This window comes from Pristiophorus japonicus, unplaced genomic scaffold (assembly GCF_044704955.1).
Source record: "Pristiophorus japonicus isolate sPriJap1 unplaced genomic scaffold, sPriJap1.hap1 HAP1_SCAFFOLD_317, whole genome shotgun sequence".
Classification (NCBI taxonomy): domain Eukaryota; kingdom Metazoa; phylum Chordata; class Chondrichthyes; family Pristiophoridae; genus Pristiophorus; species Pristiophorus japonicus.
Genome location: NW_027252966.1, coordinates 750,203 through 771,837, shown reverse-complemented (window position 1 = coordinate 771,837; position 21,635 = coordinate 750,203). Strand labels below are relative to the sequence as shown.

Here is a 21,635-nt window from a genome sequence, read left to right as displayed (position 1 = left end):
GACCATTAAAGAAGGAGATATAATTTGGGAGGATGAACCAGAGAGGGAGGGGCTGATCACAATTATTGGGGGTTAATATTGGCCACAAGAGCGCTCCCTCAGTACCGCCCCTCCGACAGTGTAGCACTCCCTCAGTACTGCCCCTCCGACAGTGTAGCACTCCCTCAGTGCTGTCCCTCCGACAGTGCGGCGCTCCCTCAGTACTGCCCCTCCGACAGTGCGGCACTCCCTCAGTACTGCCCCTCCGACAGTGTAGCACTCCCTCAGTACTGCCCCTCCAACAGTGCGGCGCTCCCTCAGCACTGCCCCTCCAACAGTGCGGGGTTCTCTCAGTACTGCCCCTCCGACAGTGCGGGGTTCCCTCAGCACTGCCCCTCCGACAGTGCGGGGCTCCCTCAGTACTGCCCCTCCGACAGTGCGGCGCTCTCTCATTGCTGCCCCTCCGACAGTGTAGCATTCCCTCAGTACTGCCCCTCCGACAGTGTAGCACTCCCTCAGTACTGCCCCTCCGACAGTGCGGCGCTCCCTCAGCACTGCACTGGGAGTGACAGCCTGGATTTTTGTGCTGGAGTCTCTGGAGTGGGACTTGAACCCATGACCTTGGGCCTCAGATGCTACGCACTGAGCCACAGCCGAGACTGAGCAAAGAGGTGCTGAGGGCAGAGAACGTTATCGATGAACGTGCACAGAGTTATTTCCAGCCAGTGAGGAGCAGTCGATCACCGGTCATGTGGCCGGGAGCAGCTGTGTGAATTGTACTCTTCTGAAAAGCACCCGCTATTTGTGGATAGTCCCTAATCAGGTGCCTGCTATGTCCAGTGGCATCACCGTGTCGCGTGATCTGCTCAAGTCTCGGGAGTGGGGCTCGAACTCTCAACCTCCTGACTGTGAGACGAGAGAGAGAGAGAGAGAGAGAGAGTGCTGCCCACTGAGACCTGGGGTGTGTCCTGTGCGTACGTATCTGTCGGTGTGCCCACCTCTGTGGGTCTCTGTGTCCAGCTCCGTGTGCACACATGCATGCTCGAGTCCAGCACGTCAGAACCCCCCCCCCCACAATACCAAACCTTTGGTTGCACTGCACCCTCTGGCTCCTCCGTCGCTCTCGAGGGAACTCTTTCCCTCCTGACGGGATCTACCCCCCCCCCCCGCCTCACAACATGGTATTTCCCAGCACAGAGTTTTGTGAATGGCGGTGGTTGAAACCACTGGGTGGGTGGGGAACGGCCCCATTGGCTCAATGGGTCACAAAGGCCCCCCCACTCCCCCACCCCCGCCCGCCCGCCCCGGGTAAAACGAACAAAATTAAGCGGAAAAACACACATCGCAAAAGACGGACAATACAATGCCATCTCGGCCCACAGTCATCCTTCTCGGCCTGTGTCTGACCGATGGGCTTTACCAATCCTTGTCCGGAAGCGGTGCATCTTGGGAAGAGGCCAAGATGCGAAGAGCTGAAGGCGCGACACATTTGAACGGTCCGAGCTCGGCCCATCGCCTCCAGCTCCGCAAAGCCTTCCCTGGATTACGTTAGCCGAAGATGTCCCGGAATGGCTGGGCCACTTCGAAAGGCCCCCTGCTCTCCAGGCCCATCGCCAGCTTTGCTCAGCGGGTAACGGTGGACCCCGAGAAGGGATCCGCCGTTCCCCCTCCCCCCTCGCACGTCCAGGCACCACTTCACACAGCTCTGCCGTTCAAACTTCCTGCCGTACATCACCCCAGCTCTGCTCACACTGTGTCGGTGCGAAGGCCGCAAATCCTGCTGTATCTCACACCTCGCACCATAACATCTGTACAAAACACAAAGGGCGGGGGTTAAAAGTCAGCGGTTTAACCCTCAACACTACTGGCAGGCCCTTGAGAAACATCTGGCTGTTTCTGGCTCTCAGGCTGTGACAAACACTAAACACAAAGCAATAAAACCGGTGCTCGTGTCACAAGGTTAACGGTAAATGACTGGCTCAAACGTCCGCCAAAAGACAAATTGATATAAAACTGTAAACACTTTAACCCGTGCTTACTCTCTCCGGCTCTTTGTTTTCCCTCCTATTCTCTCTCTCTTTCTCAATATTTTTTTAAAACTTTAAATTTAGATCCTGCCTTACCGATTGTTGCCGCCATTTTACCTATTCTGACCTTTCACCTTCCCAAGCTTGCCTGTCTCTCTGACCCCGGCAGCTATTTTGAAATTGCAAGCGGTTATAAATTGGGGAATAGAGTACAGAACCCAAGGAAGTTCTGGTAAACCTTTATAGAACAAGGTCATCCCTCAGCTGGAGAATTGGGTTCAATTCTAGGCACCGCACTTTAGGAAGGATGTGAAGGCTTGGGGGAGGGGAGAGGAGATTGACCAGAATGGTTCTAGGGACGAGGGACTTCCGTTATGTGGAGAGACTGGAGAAGCTGGGGTTGTTCTCCTTGGAGCAGAGAAACATAGAAACATGGAAAATAGGTGCAGGAGTAGGCCATTCGAGCACAGGGGGTGATGGGTGAGCGGGACTCGATGCGAGTTAGGACACGAGGCAGTGAGCACAGGGGGTGATGTGTGAGTGGGACTCGATGCGAGTTAGGACACGGGTCAGCGAGCACAGAGGGTGATGGGTGAGCGGGACTGGGTGCGAGTTAGGACACGGGTCAGCGAGCACAGAGGGTGATGGGTGAGCGGGACTGGGTGCGAGTTGGGACACGGGGCAGTGAGCACAGGGGGTGATGGTTGAGCGGGACTGGGTGCGAGTTAGGACACGGGGCAGTCGAGTTTTGGATCACCTCCAGTACGTCGGGTAGAATGTGGGAGGCCGGCCAGGAGTGTGTTGGAATAGTCAAGTCTAGAGGTAACAGGGGCATGGATGAGGGCTTCAGCAATGGTAGATAAGGCCTCAAATAAACCAAACGTCCCAGAGTCGTTTCCCCTCCCCCGCCCTCAGCCCACAAAATCAGTCAGACTTTCAACACTGCACCAACAACCTACATTTATATAGCCACCCTTCATGTAGTAAAAGTCAGCAGAACGCTACCTGGACCCCAAGGGTTAAGTTACGAGGAGAGATTACACAAACTAGGGCTGTATTCCCCGTACTATAGAAGGTTAAGGGGGGCTCTGATCGAAGGTTTCAGGATATTACGGGGAGCGGAGAGGGTAGATAGAGAGACTATTGCCGCTGGTTGGGGAGTCTGGGACTAGGGGCACAGTCTAAAGATTAGAGCCAGACCTTTCAGGAGTGTAATTAGGGAACACTCCGACACACACAGGGTGGGAGAGGTTTGGAACTCACTCCTGCAAACGGCAATTGATGCTGGGTCAATTGTTAATTTTAAATCAGAGATCGATATATTTTTGTTAATCAAATTTATTAAGGGATACGCGTCAAAGGTGGGTGTAGTGTACGCACCGAGAGTATGGTCACAGGCTGGTGGCACTGTTGCATTGGGAGGGGCTTAGCCAGTCACATGATGTTCACAAGACTCAATAAAACCCCAGCCAGTTGGGTTCGGAGGATCCACGATGGGGCAGGTGGTTGTGAGCCTGGTGGATGAACCGTTAATGTGTAGCGTGATTGTTAAACCTTTGCTAATAAACCAACTAATTCTTAATAGCAATGTGTTGCTATAGATTCTAAAGCAAAGAACACACGGAGCAAATACATTACAACGGGTGGATGGAGTTAGGTCACAGATCAGCCGCGATCTCATTGAGTGGCGGAGCAGGCTCGCGGGGCTGAATGGGCCTCCTCCTGTTCCTGTGTAACAGGCTCGAGGGGCTGAATGGGCCTCCTCCTGTTCCTGTGTAACAGGCTCGAGGGGCTGAATGGGCCTCCTCCTGTTCCTGTGTAACAGGCTCGAGGGGCTGAATGGGCCACCTCATGTTCCTGTGTAACAGGCTCGAGGGGCTGAATGGGCCACCTCCTGTTCCTGTGTAACAGGCTCGAGGGGCTGTATGGGCCTCCTCCTGTTCCTGTGTTCCTTGGTCCGAAGGCACTTCACAGGAGCGTGGTCAGACAAGAACAGGCACCGAGCCACCAGAGGTTTGGTCAGAGAGAGAGGCGGAGAGATTTAGGGAAAGGGTCCCAGAGCTGAGGGCCCTGGTAGCTGAAGACACAGCCGCTGATGGTGGAGCCTGGGGAGCGGGGGAAATGTGCAGGAGGCCAGTCAAGCTGAGCGAGAGCAGGATACAGCATCGAGGGAGGGCAGTGGGCCCAGCATGTCTGTGGACCCCTCGCCCCTCCTGTACTGTGGAGCCAGGTCCACAAGGAGGTGGTTTGTGACAAGCCCAAATCTCAATTCCCAATCGATCGGAGACCATCCCTGCTCCCAAGTCAGCCCTGACCATCCCCAGTGTCCCGGGGTCCGCTGAACGTCGTTAATTCACCCCCCCCTCACGACCAGAAGGTTGGCCTCACCAACTCGTGCACTGCCCTCCATTCACAGCGAGGCGGAGGGCAGGACAGTCTGCCTCCATCTCTCGGTTAGCTCACCTGGCATCTGTTGTGTGCACTTAAACTTGATGCTGGCGAAGAGGATGGCAGCAGTGAGGAGCAGCGCGATGGCAGACGCCAACAGGCCCAGTGCCAACCATTGACCTGCTGTGACCTCACCGGCCGAGTATCTGTGTTGCTCGTCGCAATCCTTGCAATGCAGCAAACCTCCAACCCCAGGCCCGACTCCGTGGCCCATTCTCGCCCCTCCGCGTCCTGACGTTGTGGAGCCTGTAAAAACAGCACTGATTATCGACCCAAGTCAGCAACACGACCGTCAGTCCAAAATTTTCACGTCAACGGCCAGCATCCTGCCGGGAACTTGCTTTGCAAGTGGGATTCTAACAGTGCTTCACGCATACCATAACGCGATAGAATCGATCGGAAGAGCCTGTTCCCGGGGGCAGGAGGGTCGGTAACCAGGGGGACACAGATTGACGATAATCGGCGATGGAACCAGAGGGGGAGATGGGGAGAATGTGTTCACGCAGCGAGTTGTTGTGATCGGGAACACGCTGCCTGAAAGGGCGGTGGGAGCAGATTCAATAGTAACTTTCAAACCGGGAATTGGATCAATACTTGACGGGGAAACATTCACCGGGCTGTGGGGAGAGAGCGGGGGGATGGGACTGATGGGATCGCTCGCTCACAGAGCCGGCACAGGCTCGATGGGCCCAATGGCCTCCTCCTGTACATTTATATAGCACCGTTCACAACCACCGCACATCTCAAAATGCTCCAAAAGTGTAGTCACTGTTGTAATGTGGGAAACGCGGCAGCCAATTTGCGCACAGCAAGCTCCCACACACAGCAATGTGATAATGACCCAGATAATCTGTTTTTGCGATGTTGGTCGAGGGATAAATATTGGCCCCAGGACACCGAGGAGAATTCCCCTACTCTTCTTTGAAATAGGGGCCCTGGGATCTTTTGTGTCCATCTGAGAGAGCAGACAGGGCCTCTGTTTAATGTTCCAACCGACAGTGCAGCGCTCCCTCAGTACTGCCCCTCCGACAGTGCGGCACTCCCTCGGTACTGCCCCTCCGACAGTGCGGCACTCCCTCGGTACCGCCCCTCCGACAGTGCGGCACTCCCTCAGTACCGCCCCTCCGACATTGCGGCACTACCCTCAGTACCGCCCCTCCGACAGTGCGGCACTCCCTCAGTACCGCCCCTCCGACAGTGCGTCACTCTCTCAGTACCGCCCCTCCGACAGTGCGGCACTCCCTCAGTACCGCCCCTCCGACAGTGCGGCACTCCCTCAGTACCGCCCCTCCGACAGTGCGGCACTCCCTCAGTACCGCCCCTCCGACAGTGCGGCACTCCCTCAGTACCGCCCCTCCGACAGTGCGGCACTCCCTCAGTACTTCACTGGAGAGTCAGCCACGATCTATGTGCTCGTCCCTGGATTCTATAATCCGTACAATATACACAGGGGCTGTTATTCCCTATAATAGGGACTTTTATTCTCTATAGTACACACAGGGGAATGATGATGCTTACCGGAACTGTAAGTGCCCTCCATAGTCCTGTCTTCTCCCGCCTCGTGTTTGTTTGGAGGAGATGTCAGTGTCGTGGTGACAATATTCCTGGGATGGAGACTTGTCCCGGATGTTTCTCCAGCTGTGTTTCTTGTTGTGACAGCCACACGTTGAAGCCAGTGGGCTCGGGTGGGGGGGTTCGGTGTTGGCTGAAGGGTGAAGGTTCTCTCTTGCCCGTGTAGCCCAGGGACGGCCGTGATGGAGGAGCTGGATACTGGAATGGTCGGACCTGCAGTGGGAGGTGCAGGATGAGGAGTTCCTTCCCCGGTCTCCGTCTGCTCTATCCCACCAGTTCGAGCGCCCACCTCACCAGGATCTGAGGCAGCAAAACAGGACGTCACGATTTTCACATTGTCTCTTGAGTGAGCATTGACGGACCCAATCGAGTCCTTTCAACCCCGGAGCATACAGTGACTCTACAAACTCAAACACTCCGGTTCCCTTAGTATATGAAAATCTGTCCCGCTCAGCCTTGAATAGAACTTACATTTATATAGAGCCTTTAGCTTAGTAAATTGTCCCAGGGTGCTTCACAAGCGGGTTACAAGACAAATGAAATTAATTTGAGACCGAGCCAGGTAAGAGATTACGGCAGGTGACCAAAAGCTTGGTCAAAGAGGTCAGTTTTTAAAGGAGCTTCTTAAGGGAGGAACATAAGAATTAGGAGCAGGTGTCGGCCATTCGGCCCCTCGAGCCTGCTCCGCCATTCAATACGATCATGGCTGATCTTCGATCTCAACTCCACTTTCCCCCTCGATCCCCATATCCCTCGATTCCCGTAATATCCAAAAATCTATCGATCTCAGCCTTGAATATACTCAACGACTGAGTCTCCACAGCCCTCTGGGGCAGAGAATTCCAAAGATTCACCACCCTCTGAGTGAAGAAATTCCTCCTCATCTCCGTCCTAAATGGACGACCCCTTATCCTGAGACTGTGACCCCCGGTTCTCGACTCCCCAGCCTGCATCTACCCTGTCAATCCCTGTAAGAATTTTCTATGTTTCAATGAGATCACCTCTCATTCTTCTAAACTCGAGAAAATCTGGGCCTTGTCTACTCAATCTCTCCTCACAGGACAATCCCCTTATCCCAGATTAAGATTCCCACAGGCAGCAGAGAGATCCCCTGCGCCCCTCCCTCATAGAATGAGAGAAATTTACAGGACACAAGGAGGCCATTCGGCCCATCGTGTCCGGGCCAGCCGACCAAGGGCTACCCAGCCTAATCCCATTTTCCAGCTCTGGGTCCGTAGCCCTGTGGGTTACGGCACTTCAAGTGCACATCCAAGTACTTTTTAAATGTGGTGAGGGTTTCTGCCTCTACCACCCTTTCAGGCCGTGAGTTCCAGACCCCCACCACCCTCTGGGTGAAGAAATTTTCCCTCAAATTTCCTCTAAACCTCCCCCTAATTACTTTAAATTTATGCCCCCTGCTTGTTGACCCCTCTGCTGAGGGAAATAGGTCATAAGAACATAACCAATAGGAACAGGAGTAGGCCATACGGTCCCTCGAGCCTGCTCCGCCATTTATCACGATCATGGCTGATTCGATCATGGACTCAGCTCCCCTCAGTACTGCCCCTCCAACAGTGCGGGGCTCCCTCAGTCCTGCCCCACCTCAGTACTGCCCCTCCGACAGTGCGGCACTCCCTCAGTACTGCCCCTCCGACAGTGCGGCGCTCCCTCAGTACCGCCCCTCCGGCAGTGCGGCACTCCCTCAGTACCGCCCCTCCGACAGTGCGGCACTCCCTCAGTACCGCCCCTCCGACACTCCCTCAGTACCGCCCCTCCGAAAGTGCGGCACTCCCTCAGTACTTCACTGGAGTGTCAGCCACGATCTATGTGCTCGTCCCTGGATTCTATAATGCGTACAATATACACAGGGGCTGTTATTCCCTATAATAGGGACTTTTATTCTCTATAGTACACACAGGGGAATGATGATGCTTACCGGGACTGTAAGTGCCCTCCATAGTCCTGTCTTCTCCCGCCTCGTGTTTGTTTGGAGGAGATGTCAGTGTCATGTCAACAATATTCCTGGGATGGAGACTTGTCCCGGATGTTTCTCCAGCTGTGTTTCTTGTTGTGACAGCCACACGTTGAAGCCAGTGGGCTCGGGTGGGGGGGTTCGGTGTTGGCTGAAGGGTGAAGGTTCTCTCTTGCCCGTGTAGCCCAGGGACGGCCGTGGTGGAGGAGCTGGATATTGGAATGGTTGGACCTGCAGTGGGAGGTGCAGGATGAGGAGTTCCTTCCCCGGTCTCCGTCTGCTCTATCCCACCAGTTCGGGCGCCCACCTCACCAGGATCTGAGGCAGCAAAACAGGACGTCACAATTTTCACATTGTCTCTTGAGTGAGCATTGACGGACCCAATCGAGTCCTTTCAACCCCGGAGCATACAGTGACTCTACAAACTCAAACACTCCGGTTCCCTTAGTATGTGAAAATCTGTCCCTCTCAGCCTTGAATAGAACAACTTACATTTATATAGCTCCTTTAGCTGAGTAAAATGTCCCAGGGTGCTTCACAGGCGGGTTACAAGACAAATAAAATTAATTTGAGACCGAGCCAGGTAACAAATAGACAGCACGGTTCTGGTGTTTGTAATTGTTAGTAACGTAAGTTTTTAGAATTGAACTCTGATGAAATCTCCCGTTTTACTGGCAAAGTGGCTTTTCCACAACGGCACACAAGCCTGCTAAATACTTGTGGTTATGTGCTGAACCTTTCAATGGGACACACATGTTTGAAAAAAAAAATCTGTTCCAAATACAACCCTGCAGTCACAATATCAACCAACATTTCGTTAGATACTGTGTCAAAAACCGTTTGGATTCAGATACAGTCGACGGCTTGTATTCTCCAGCAACAGAAGGAAACTGCTCATTGCATTCACAAATTGGTTAATAAATGAATTCCAATACTTATACAATTCTGAAATGTGGGATTACAGCCAAATTACTCTGCGTTTGTCAAGTGGTTTATGTAAAAAAAGTGTTCTCCGCAAAAAAACAAAGAGATTACGGCAGGTGACCAAAAGCTTGGTCAAAGAGTGTAGTTTTTAAAGGAGCTTCTTAAGGGAAGAACATAAGAATTAGGAGCAGGAGTCGGCCATTCAGCCCCTCGAGCCTGCTCCGCCATTTAATAAGATCATGGCTGATCCGATCATGGACTCAGCTCCACTTCCCCACCCGCTCGCCATAACCCCTTATTCCCTTATCGGTTAAGAAACTGTCTATCTCTGTCTTAAATTTATTCAATGTCCCAGCTTCCACAGCTCTCAGGCAGCGAATTCCACAGATTTACAATCCTCAGAGAAGAAATTCCTCCTCATCTCAGTTTTAAATGGGCGGCCCCTTATTCTAAGACCATGCCCTCCAGTTCTAGTCTCCCCCCATCAGTGGAAACATCCTCTCTGCATCCACCTTGACAAGCCCCCTCATAATCTTACACGTTTCGATAAGATCACCTCTCATTCTTCTGAATTCCAATGAGTAGAGGCCCAACCTACTCAACCTTTCCTCATAAGTCAACCCCCTCTATCCACTATATCCACGCCCCTCATAATTTTATACACCTCAATCAGGAGTCCCCTCAGCCCCCTCTGTTCCAAGAAAAACAAACCCAGCCTATACAATCTGTCCTTATAGCTTAGATTTTACAGTCCCAGCAACATCCTGGTAAACCTCTTCTGCACCCTCTCAGTGCAATCACATCCTTCCTGTAATGTGGTGACCAGAACTGCACGCAGTACTCCAGCTGTGGCCTAACCAGTGTTTTATACAGTTCAAGCATAACCTCCCTGCTCTTGTATTCTATGCCTCGGCCAATAAAGGTAACTATCCCGTGTGTCTTCTTAACCACCTGGTCTGCTACCTTCAGGGATCTGTGGACCTGCACTCCAAGGTCCCTTTGTTCCTCTACACTTCTCAGTGTCCTACCATTTAATGTGTATTCCCTCGTCTTGTTAGCCCTCCCCAAATGCATTACCTCACACTTCTCCAGATTGAATTCCTGTGGCCAATGTTCTGCCCACCTGACCAGTTGATTGACATCTTCCTGCAGTCCCAGTGACCACCGTCGCCCTATACAGCGAGTGATAGCCGGCCCTCGAACGTGCACCTCCAGCCCCAGCCCTCCCCTCCCTCCGGCCCCCGAGGCCAATGGCAGAATCCCTGCCTCTGAGGCCTATCCCAGGTCACGCAGCCTGGCACTTTCCTGTTCACGCATGGCCGCACGTTCGAGGCCAACTTGCAGAGAGTGGGTGTCTGGGGGGAACCGCCAATTCTGGTCGGACCGTATTCCAGGACCACTCGCCCCTCCCGCCCTCCATTGGTCGTCCAACATGTCAATCATCACGGTGCACCCACCCCAACTTTCCCACGGCCAATTGGAAAGCGATTGGACTCTTGTCCGTCAATCACACAGATTGGTTTTCCCATCCCCGATATTTCAAAAAAGTGATTAAGAAAAAAACATTTGATTGTTTTTTTAATTCTCCCACGGCGTGATTTGTGGAATACTTTGTGACCCAGGCTCCAAATCAGATGGAACCTGGCACTGGGACCAATGCCATTCTTACCTGTGGATCTCGCATCAACAAACTCTTTCATGGCTTGTGCCTTTCCCGATAATATACAGAATCTCTGATTCGCGTTTGTGGTAAATCTGTGACAGTAAATCAGAAATAAATACGTCAAGCTCAATTCTGAAAGGGCACTCGTCAATAAACTTGGCTTGTATTGAAGGGGTGATCTGATTGAGGTATTGAATACCTCACTACTGCCCTTCCGACAGTGCGGCACTCCCTCAGTACTGCCCCTCCGACATGCAACACTCCTTCAGTACTGCCCCTCCGACAGAGCAGCGCTCCCTCAGTACTGCCCCTCCGACAGTACGGCGCTCTCTCAGTACCGCCCCTCCGACAGTGCGGCGCTCCCTCAGCACTGCCCCTCCGACAGTGCGGCGCTCCCTCAGTACTGCCCCTCCGACAGTGCGGCACTCCCTCAGTATTGCCCCTCCGACAGTGCGGCGCTCCCTCAGTACTGCCCCTCCGACAGTGCGGCACTCCCTCAGTACCGCCCCTCCGACAGTGCGGCGCTCTCTCAGTACTGCCCCTCCAACAGTGCGGGGCTCCCTCAGTACTGCCCCTCCGACAGTGCGGCGCTCCCTCAGCACTGCACTGGGGTGTCAGCCTGGATTTTTGTGCTGAAATCTGCGGCGTGGGACTTGAACCTCCAACCGCCCGACTCCCCACTGAACCAGCGCTGAAGTACCTGTACTTTACTGTGATGAGCGTTATTTAGGTACAAAGCCCAATACTTACACTAGATACTCGGGACATCTTCCCTGACCGGATAAGGTCACATAATTCTGCAGCTTGTTGAATTCTGATATATTTAATGGTTGCGGTAACTTGGGTTCACAGCATGACCGGCCAGCACTGTCCGAGAGCCTCCCACCGCACACTGTGGATAAAACACAGAGACATGTGTCAGTCTGGCTTCGATCTGTGTGCCCTGCGGTGCAAGGAAACTCTTTTTGGAGTTTACCTGCAAAACATAAAAACATTAAACGGTGCCACCCGACCTGGGTGACACTCCAGACATTTACAAGGCCCTTTTTTTTTTCCCACCTTTTTTGTTTTTTTTTGTGTTTTTTTCTTTTTTTTTTTTGGGGCACTAAAATCACCATTTTTCCCCAGTGCCCCCTATAAAAGGGAAGGGGACACTAAAAGCACCGGCAATTAAAACAAATTAACTTTAAAACGTAAAATCAAATTAAAATTTGGTTGCCGGGCGTGATGATGCACTCCAGTCCCTCCGGTGCCCACCTCTCGCGGAAGGCCGCGAGCGTACCGGTGGACACCGCGTGCTCCATCTCCAAGGACACCCTGGACCGGATGCTGCGGTGCAAGGAAAAGCACTTTCCAAGCAGCAGCTGATCCTGAGATAGTTTACTGATTCGCTCAGCTTTTGAGATTTGCAAAACCTCGGCCGACAACCCAAAGCTTTCTTTCCTGTTAGCGCCGAAGTAATGGAACGAGCAAATCGTGTGTGGAGTCAAGCAACTTCACATTCGGAACAATCACTGAAAGGTGGCAGTGTCTTCAAGGTACCCCACCCCCCCATGTCCCCTGTCAACAAGGAAGGATATGCCCAGCTTCCCTCCTCTCCCCAGTCCAAGGAGCTGGCGCTGTACCCGGGGAGAGCTGCTCTGGAGCCATGCAGCCCCGTCAAGTGACTGGGCGGGCAATTTTACTGCGGCAGGCATCACACCCCAAACCCAAGCCTTGTGCCGCCCGGCTTGGGTTGGGGGTGTGATGCCGGCCGCAGTCGAATTGCCAGGGGGCACACTCCTGGCCGGTATGAGACTATGCTTCGGAGCACCTTCAATCTTGGTGAATTTTGTATAAAACTCTTAACTTTCCTGAACTCAACGTTAATTTGTGTCGCGGGGCGTTGTTTTGCGGGCTGTGCAGGGGAGTGCGGGGGGCGGGGGTCTTGCCCAGGAACCTTGGCCCCTCTCAGACCCCGACTGTCCCACCCTTTTACTGCGCTCTGTCTCTCCTCCCCCCCCCCGCCGCCGCCTCGCTGTCCTCCCTGGTCGCCGGTCACATCTCCAGGGGTCTGCATGGACCCCCCGCAAAGCCTCATCCCCTCGCCCCCCTGGGGTGCATCCTCTCCCCACCCCACCCACCCATCTCCCCGGAAGCTGCGTGAACCGGAGATTTTACAAACTCACCCGCTCCCGAGCAGACGAGGAAGAGGCACAGAATCAGGGTCTCCATAGCCGACAGGATAAAAGACAAGTCAACGACTGCAGCACAGCCCGGCGCCGAGAGAGTGCAGACACAGTGAGGCAGATCCGTTCCTTTGTACCGGGGGGGGGCAGGCACTAGCAGTTTCCATTCACTTGCATCAGACTTGTGCATTGAGCCAATGGCCAGCCGCTACACAGGGGATTACCAGTGTACACCTCACATTCGATTTCCAAACTCAGCCCTGTGCACTGCAAATCTCCCCTGGAAGTTCTGCGGATTAAAGGTGAATCACCCCCCCCAGGCTGCGAGAAACCCTGGGGAGAGGGGAGGGGGGGAATGTCACAGCCAACCTGATCAAAACACATCACTTACTTTCACTTGCAAAACCTTTTGAGAGTCGAGGCATTTTCAGTATCTCGCAGTTGCACACTTTCACAAAAGGCACAGGAAGAGGCCACGAACGAAACATGGTTTAAAACCAGCTTTTGGGACTGACTGGACAGGGGAGGAGGAAAAGGCACCGATTAAAAACAATCTCTGCGACCAAGAGCCAAATCTGTTTATGCCTCAAAAGAAAGGCATTGATGTAATCTAAACCAGGAGCCCGTGGATTGATTGGCCGGAGGGGAAACGGTTCCCTCTGAGAACCACAAGTGTTTTGTATTTAACCCCTTGTAACCTGCATCACACCTGGCCACCAGAGGGCCCACCTGTTGGTGTCCCAAGGGATCCCAGCATCCCTCGGGAGCACAGTATATAAGCAGGTCACCCACAAGGTACCTGCTCTCTGGAACTACAATAAAGGAGCTAAGCTCACATTCGCTCATTACACACAGTACTCAGTCTCACCATTTATTATGAGCGTAACAACAAGTCTGCAAGAAACCAGGACAACAAAGGACCCCATAAGGCGTGCATTTTTGGAGAACAGGGCACTTAAGATAAGGTGTCATCTTTTGCCCTGTCGACTCTGTGTGCAAATTGTGGATATCCAGACACATCATCGCAGCCAGTTAAACAGATCCCCACAAACAATGAAACCGATCCAGACATATTAATGGGAACCTCAGCCCAGCAGGATATTTATTCATCAAATGGATATATAGTATTATAGTATTAGTATAGTATTTGGCGGTCCCTCGAAGCGAGGGTGACTTGCTTCCACGCCAAAAAGTGACGAGTTCACAGATGTTTCAGTGAAGGACCTAATATTCCAGATCCCGAACGACATCCTGAAGGGTGGAAGATGCCTGTGCGTGGATTTTTTTAACGTGGGGTGACCGTTGCACACCAGCCACCACACGGGCTTGACAGAGCGAGGTCTTGGTCCAGTGGCAAGGGTTAACCAGGACGACTGGAGACCTGCTGTGCTGCACGGACCTAGTGCGCTCACATATCGCAGTGTGGGCTGGGCCCGTGCTGCCCCTGGGCCCCGAACTCTCGCCGCTCCTCCGCCCCGATCAAAAATGGAGCAGTCAGAAACAGGACATCAATTCGTCTCCTCTTATCTTACAGACATCAAATATCGACACTGCTACTTGAAATATCAAAATAGTAAACTCCTGCCTAGTTGCAGGGTTATTAACATCAGCAGAAACAAAGGGAAACTAACAGAATGAACACGATTCAGTTGGGATGTGATTAACAGCAGCATCTAAACAATGGATATATATACACGAGCTGGAAGTGGCTCAAGGGGTGATTTATTGATAAAATGGATATATATATACACGAGCTGGGAGCAGCTCGGGGCGAACGAATGGAGACGGACAAACTCAGAACGGAAAAGAAGAGAACACCAGAAGAGGGAACATCAAAGAGGAATAACCAGTCATGGAACCAACGACCACGAACCTACAATCTGCGGTTACAGCAACTAACTGGATGGGTGATTGTATGTCTTCGGTCAATTCTCTCAGAAGTCTTGTTCTGTAATTTTTAGCTGTTTTTTGCGTAATAAAACTGACAGTTGGGTTAAACTTAAACTTTGTGTCTTGCGTGGTCCTTTCCTGTAATTCCCGAGGTCTACGAACCAAGGTAGAATGTAAAACGAACACCCTACATAGTTTAGAAGAACAATTAGGCCTTCACCATTCAAGTTGTGCTCACCAGCAAGGCAGAACACGGCACAGCAAAGGTCTGACCAAGATCAAAAATGTCAAAATCATTATCCACTCACATAGAGCAGCTGATTCTCGTGTTCCATTTACAATCAGTTTCTAAATGCACTTTCTTCTGATGACCATGGACAAACTAGGAAGATTAGTTGGCCTAAACATGGGTCAAGATTTCTACGACCCAATTGCAAATATGGAATAATCTGTTTCACGGCCTTTTATATCTTTCAACTCAGCTTTTGGGCTGTGTATATGCAAATAAAATATAAACTAGTCCTGAAGAGTACATGTGATTTATCCAGGTCAGGTTCCTTACTCTTTCTTGTCCAATCCTTCTCCATCATAGGCGGTCCCTCGAAGCGAGGATGACTTGCTTCAAGCCAAAAAAAGGATGAGTTCACAGGTGTTTCAATGAAGGACCTAATATTCCGGATCCTGAACTATATCACGAAGGGTGGAAGATGCCTGTGCGTGGATTGTTTTAACGTGGGGTGACCGTTGTACACCAGCCACCACACGGGCTTGACAGAGCGAGGTCTTGGTCCAGGGACAAGGGTTAACCAGGACGACTGGAGACCAGCTCTGCTGCACGGAACCAGTGCGCTCACATATCGCAGTGTGGGCTGGGCCCTTGCTGCCCCTGGGCCCCTGGCCCTGAACTCACACCTCCGCTGGGCCCCGATCACATTCCCCCCACGGTCTCTCGCCGCTCCTTCACCTGACTACGCTCCAATCCCTGCAGTACCTACCCTTCTGTAAGGTGATCACCGCCCCAGCCAGAAACAGGTCCAGCTCTTGCTGAAGGGATCAGTATCCACGGCACGAGACGCAGACTGTTCCACAAGGCCACTATTCTCTGGGAAAAGTACCACCTCCTGCTATCTAACCCAGATCTTGTGACCCTGGGCCTCCCGAACCTAATTAATTGGAACATACTGTCAACAGGAACACAATCTCGTCCTTTCATTATCTTCTAAACCTCAATCAGATCAGCCCTTAAATCTACGCTTCTCTAAATGGTAGAGTCACAACACTTTTAGCCTATCTTGCAGGCGATTATCTTGCCTGGATAAACCTGGCGGAAATCAGAACATGTCACAGCAATGTGATAATGACCAGATCATCTGTTTTTTTTGTGATGTTGATTGAGGGATAAATATTTTCCAGGACACCGGGGAGAACTCCCCTGCTCTTCTTCGAAATAGGATCTTTTATGTCCACTTAAGAGAGCAGATAGGGCATCGGTTTAATGTCTCATCCAAAAGATGGCACCTCCGACAGTGCGGCACTCCCTCAGTACTGCCCCTCCGACAGTGCGGGGCTCCCTCAGTACTGCCCCTCCGACAGTGCAGCGCTCTCTCAGTACTGCCCCTCCGACAGTGCGGGGCTCCCTCAGTACTGCCCCTTCGACAGTGCGGCGCTCCCTCAGTACTGCCCCTCCGACAGTGCGGGGCTCCCTCAGTACTGCCCCTCCGACAGTGCGGGGCTCCCTCAGTACTGCCCCTCCGACAGTGTGGCACTCCCTCAGTACTGCCCCTCCGACAGTACGGGACTCCCTCAGTACTGCCCATCCTACAGTGCGGCACTCCCTCAGTACTGCCCCTTCGACAGTGTGGCACTCCCTCAGTACTGCCCCTCCGACAGTGCGGCACTCCCTCAGTACTGCCCCTCTGACAGTGCGGCGCTCCCTCAGCACTGCCCTTCCGACAGTGCGGCGCTCCCTCAGTACTGCCCCTCCGACAGTGCGGAGCTCCCTCAGTACTGCCCCTCCGACAGTGCGGCACTCCCTCAGTACTGCCCCTCCGACAGTACGGAGCTCCCTCAGTACTGCACGGGAAGTGTCAGCCTAGCTCTATGTGCTCAAGTCCCTGGAGTGTGACCTGAACCCACGACCTCTGACTCTGTACAAAAAGAAAGACAAAGACTGCATTGTGCACATGGTCAGACGTATCAGCTGTGGCTCAGTGAGTATAGAGTCCTACACGCTGAGATACAGCTGACCATGTGCACTGTTCTGTCTCTCTCGCTTTCTCTCTCTCTCTCTCGTTCTCTCTCTCGTTCTCTCTGTCTGTCCTTCTCTCCCGGGAACAGCTCGAGGCCAGGGTTGGGGCTGATAACGTGGGGTAGGATTGAATGAGGGCTGGAGAAATACCCTGCCATGGTGCACTGTCCATGTCGGGGTGGACAGATCACAGAGCGTGTCTTCAGTGTCTTGCAACCCCCACCGTCCCACCCCAAACCCAAGCTCTAACTCTCTGCCAGCTCGCCCCACCGAGACACTCACACACACGGCCAATGCCCTCCGCGAGTCTGCGTCTGGGGGGGCAGCGGAACGGAGAGGAGGGCGGGGCGCGAAAATAAGCTCCGCGGCAACGATGTGACTTGCAATTTCAGGGAGCGAGGTGTCAGTGACTTGGAATTCCTCCAGACCTACTCAGAACCCCTGGGGGAACGTGACACTCGGAGACGGAGGAACGACTAATCTCTCGGAGTCCGCAGGAGAAGGCGGGAGCACCAACATTATTGTGGCTGTGGTTTTTGTGGGGCTGGTGATGACGATGATGTCGGTCGCTATTTATTTCGCCTTGAAACGAAGAGGTAAGATTCTCCTCGATTCAAGTTCCAACGTTCCGTCCCTTGACAGAACAGCATCGAATGTACAACAACAACGCATTTATATAGCGCCTTTAATGTAGTGAAACGTCCCAAGGCGATTCACAGGAGTTGTTTTAAGACAAAACAAATAAACATGACACCGAACCACATAAGGAGACATTAGGGCAGGTGAACAAAAGCTGGGTCACAGAGGTGGGTTTTAAGGAGCGTCTTGAAGGAGGAGAGAGAGGCGGAGAGGTTTAGGGAGGGAGTTCCAGAGCTTGGGGCCCAGGCAACAGAAGGCACGGCCACCGATGGTGGAGCGATTATAATCAGGGATGGTCAGGAGGGCAGAATTTGAGGAGTGCAGATATCTCGGGGGGTTGTGGGGCTGGAGGAGATTACAGAGATAGGGAGGGGTGAGGGCCACGGAGGGATTTGTAAACGAGGATGAGGGTTTTGAAATCGACGTGTTGCTTAACCGGAAGCCAATGTAGGTCAGTGAGCACAGGGGGTGATGGGTGAGCGGGACTGAGTGCAAGTTAGGACACGGGGCAGTGAGCACAGAGGGTGATGGGTGAGCGGGACTCGGTGCGAGTTAGGACAGGGGGCAGTGAGCACAGGGGGTGATGGGTGAGTGGGACTGGGTGTGAGTTAGGACACGGGGCAGTGAGCACAGAGGGTGATGGGTGAGCGGGACTCGGTGCGTGTTAGGACAGGGGGCAGTGAGCACAGGGGGTGATGGGTGAGCGGGACTCGGTGCGTGTTAGGACAGGGGGCACTGAGCACAGGGGGTGATGGGTGAGCGGCACTCGGTACGAGTTAGGACACAGGGCAGTGAGCACAGGGGGTGATGGGTGAGCGGGACTCGGTGCGAGTTAGGACACGGGGCAGCCGAGTTTTGGATCAGCTCCAGTTTACGTCGGGTAGAATGTGGGAGGCCAGCCTGGGGTGACTTGGAATAGTCAAGCCGAGAGGTAACAAAGGCGGGGGTGAGGGTTTCAGCAGCGGATGAGCTGAGGCAGGGTGGAGACGGGCGATGTTACGGAGGTGGAAACAGACGGATTTAGCCGTACAGTTATAAGCCGTACACCAGCCCCTCCCACCCCGCTCCGCCTCACCCTATCAGCATCTCCCTCTATTCCTTCCCTTGTGTGTTTCTCCAGCGTCCCCTCAAAAGAAAAGAGAACACTTGAATTTTGACAACACCTTTCGCAGTCTCAGGACGTCCCAAACCACTTCGCAGCCAATCAAGCCTTTTCCGAGTGTAGTCACTGTTGTAATGTATAAAACGCGACAGGCATCATGTGCACAGCAAGATCCCACCAACAGGAATAAACCGGATCATTTTTTTTAGTGATGTTGTTGAAGCAGGAATTTTGTCCCAGGGAACCGGCAGATCTCCCCTGCTCTTCCTCAGAATCGTGTGAGAGGGCAGATGGGGCCTCGGTTTAACATCTCATCCAAATGACGGCACCTCCAACAGTGCGGCACTCCCTCAGTACTGCCCCTCCGACAGTGCGACGCTCCCTCAGTACTGCCCCTCCGACAGTGCGACACTCCCTCAGTACTGCCCCTCCGACAGTGCGGCACTCCCTCAGCACTGCCCCTCCGACAGTGCGGCGCTCCCTCAGCACTGCCCCTCCGACAGTGCGGCACTCCCCCAGTACTGCCCCTCCGACAGCGCTCCCCCAGTACTGCCCCTCCGACAGTGCGGCACTCCCTCAGTACTGCCCCTCCAACAGTGCGGCACTCCCCCAGTACTGCCCCTCCGACAGCGCTCCCCCAGTACTGCCCCTCCGACAGTGCGGCACTCCCTCAGCGCAGTGTGCACAGCAAGCTCCCACAAACAGCAGTAACCAGATCATTTGTTTTGGTGATTTTGAGTGTGGGATACATTTTGACTTGGGTCACTGGGGAGATGTCCCCTGCTCTTTTTCGGAATAGTGTCCGTGGGACCTTTTATGTCCGTCTGAGAGAGCGGACAAGCCAGCATGGACCAGTTGAGCCGAATGGTCTCAATTCTTGAGGCTGTACTGACATTGTTCCTGCTACGTAGAACAGGTATGTTGGAAGCTGGCCTGCTGTCTCCGAAGGTAAGGATTTGTGGCCTATTGCGAGGCTTTGCACGCGGAGCGTAGCAGCCAAACTGACCGAGCCGCCACGTGTGACATTCTGCTTTCAGGGTGCGAGCGGCGTAACTGGGAGAAGCGGACGACAGAGGACGGACTGAGACACAACGCGGTGAAGCGGCTATACTGAGCGGTGAGACCGGCCGAGGACCGCCCTGCCCAGTGCCAGCGTCCGCCAGACACACGTGGGCAGGCCCGATGGTCGGGCACTCTTACAGACACGGGAGTTGCTGGGGCACTGGGGGGGTGGTCCCAGGGTCCCTCCTCACCGAGGTACACCCCAAACACTTTCATCTCAGGACACGCTTGAGTGTGTGCTCGCTCGGCGCGCCCCTTTAGCTGGAGGCCACGCTCCGGCAACTGTAAAAATATTGTTGTAATACAGAATAAAGCCAGACCAACTCACGTAAGCTGGATTGCTTCTAATTGTAGCCGTGCTGACCTCATCTTTCGATTGCAAAGACGTGAGGTATTCTGGAGGAGGATGAACCTCTGGACAATGGAACAGGAGTGGGACTGGCTGAGGGGCTCTTGCAGAGAGCCGGCACGGGCTCGAGGGGCCCAGTGGCCTCCTTCTGTGCTGTGACCATTCTTTGATTCTCGGCTGTGTTTGTTCAGCAATGGACAGAAGGCCATAAAATGCCCAACAAAGTCAGAACGTGCATTTCTATAGCACCTTTCACGACCTCATCACATCCCAAAAGCGCTGCCCAGCCGATGAACAGGTTTTGGAGTGTAGCCACTGCTGTAATGTGGGTAAGGCGGCAGCCCAGTGTGCGCACAGCAAGATCCCACAAACAGCGATGCGATAATGACCCAGATCATCTATATTTAGGGGTTGTGTGTGAAGGATCAATCTTGGCCCAGGACACCGGGGAGAACTCCCCCTGCTCGGCAAGAATTAGACAATGTTTGGTTGTTTTTTGCAATAACGGGTATGAATGAGAATGACGCAGCAAAGCTCAGTTCGGAGCTTTAGCTACTTCCAGGGGAGGTGTGGGAGGCCTGGGTTGTCCTCGCTCACTATCCCCGGGGAGCTCTCCACGCCTGAGTCTCCACACTAGGGCTGTGTGCACTGCTCTCTGTGTAGTCTCAGTGGTTTCAAATGGTAATAAATGTAGTTGAAGCTCAGTCATATTACTGTCTCGCTGTTTCTCATCCTGTCTGTCTCTCTGTCTCGCGATCACTCTCTCTCTGTCTCTTTATGTCTCTTTCCCTCTCACTTAGTGTTTCTCTGTCTCGCTCACTCTGTCTGTCGATGTCTCTCTGTCTCTCCTTTTTTCTCTCTCTCTCTCTTTCAGTTTCTCTCTCTCTGTTTCAGTTTCTCTCTCTCTCCCTCTGTTTCTCTCTCTCTCTGATTCTGTTTCTCTCTCTCTCTCTCTGTTTCTCTCTCTCTCTGATTCTGTTTCTCTCTCTCTCTGTCTCTCTCTCTCTCTGATTCTGTTTCTCTCTCTCTGATTCTGTTTCTCCCTCTCTCTGTCTCCCTCTTTCAGTTTCTCTCTCTGTGTTTCAGTTTAGCTCTCTCTCCCTCTGTTTCTCTCTCTCTCTGATTCTGTTTCTCTCTCCCTCTGTTTCTCTTCTTTGTTTCTCTCTCTTTCGCTCTCTATCTCTCTGTCTCTCTCTCTCTCTCTGTCTCTCTGTCTCTCTCTCTCTCTCTGTTTCTGTCCCTCTCTCTCTCTCTGTCCCTCTCTGTCTCTCTCTCTGTCCCCCTCTCTCTCTCTCTCCATCTCTCTCTGTCTCTGTCTCTCTCTCTCTCTCTCTGTCCCTCTCTCTCCATCTCTCTCTGTCCCTCTCTCTCCCTCTCTCTCTCTCCCTCTCTGTCTCTCTCTTCATCTCTCTCTGTCCCTCTCTCTCCCTCTCTCTCTCTCCCTCGCTGTCTCTCTCTCCATCTCTCTCTGTCCCTCTCTCTCCCTCTCTCTGTCCCTTTCCCCTATGATTGAAACACTATATTTATATAAACGGCCTGTTTATTTTTCAAAAAAACTCCTGCCGAATGCCTTTCCCGTGGAAGCTCCTGGG

General features: G+C 53.1%; 1 protein-coding gene and 1 long non-coding RNA gene across 5 annotated transcripts; one reads left to right on the top strand and one right to left on the bottom strand.

The window, feature by feature from the left end:
• Window positions 1-1,278: 1,278 nt before the first annotated feature.
• LOC139249537 (cadherin-related family member 5-like) lies at window positions 1,279-12,860 on the bottom strand. Of its 4 annotated transcripts, XM_070872474.1 has the most exons (7): window positions 12,754-12,860; window positions 11,336-11,477; window positions 10,592-10,677; window positions 7,963-8,316; window positions 5,973-6,326; window positions 4,470-4,700; window positions 1,279-1,787 (listed from the first exon to the last, which is right to left on the bottom strand). In XM_070872474.1, the coding sequence occupies exons 1-7, from the start codon at window positions 12,797-12,799 to the stop codon at window positions 1,726-1,728; spliced, it is 1,275 nt and encodes a 424-aa protein (XP_070728575.1). In that variant the 5' UTR covers window positions 12,800-12,860; the 3' UTR covers window positions 1,279-1,725. The 4 variants fall into 4 exon arrangements, with proteins under 4 accessions (XP_070728575.1, XP_070728576.1, XP_070728579.1 ...); XM_070872475.1 differs by lacking the exon at window positions 4,470-4,700; XM_070872478.1 differs by lacking the exon at window positions 5,973-6,326.
• A 4,408-nt stretch (window positions 12,861-17,268) lies between these two features.
• On the top strand, window positions 17,269-20,026 carry LOC139249539 (uncharacterized). Its single transcript, XR_011591198.1, has 2 exons — window positions 17,269-17,487; window positions 19,670-20,026. It is a non-coding gene; the product is annotated as an uncharacterized lncRNA (long non-coding RNA).
• Window positions 20,027-21,635: the final 1,609 nt, after the last annotated feature.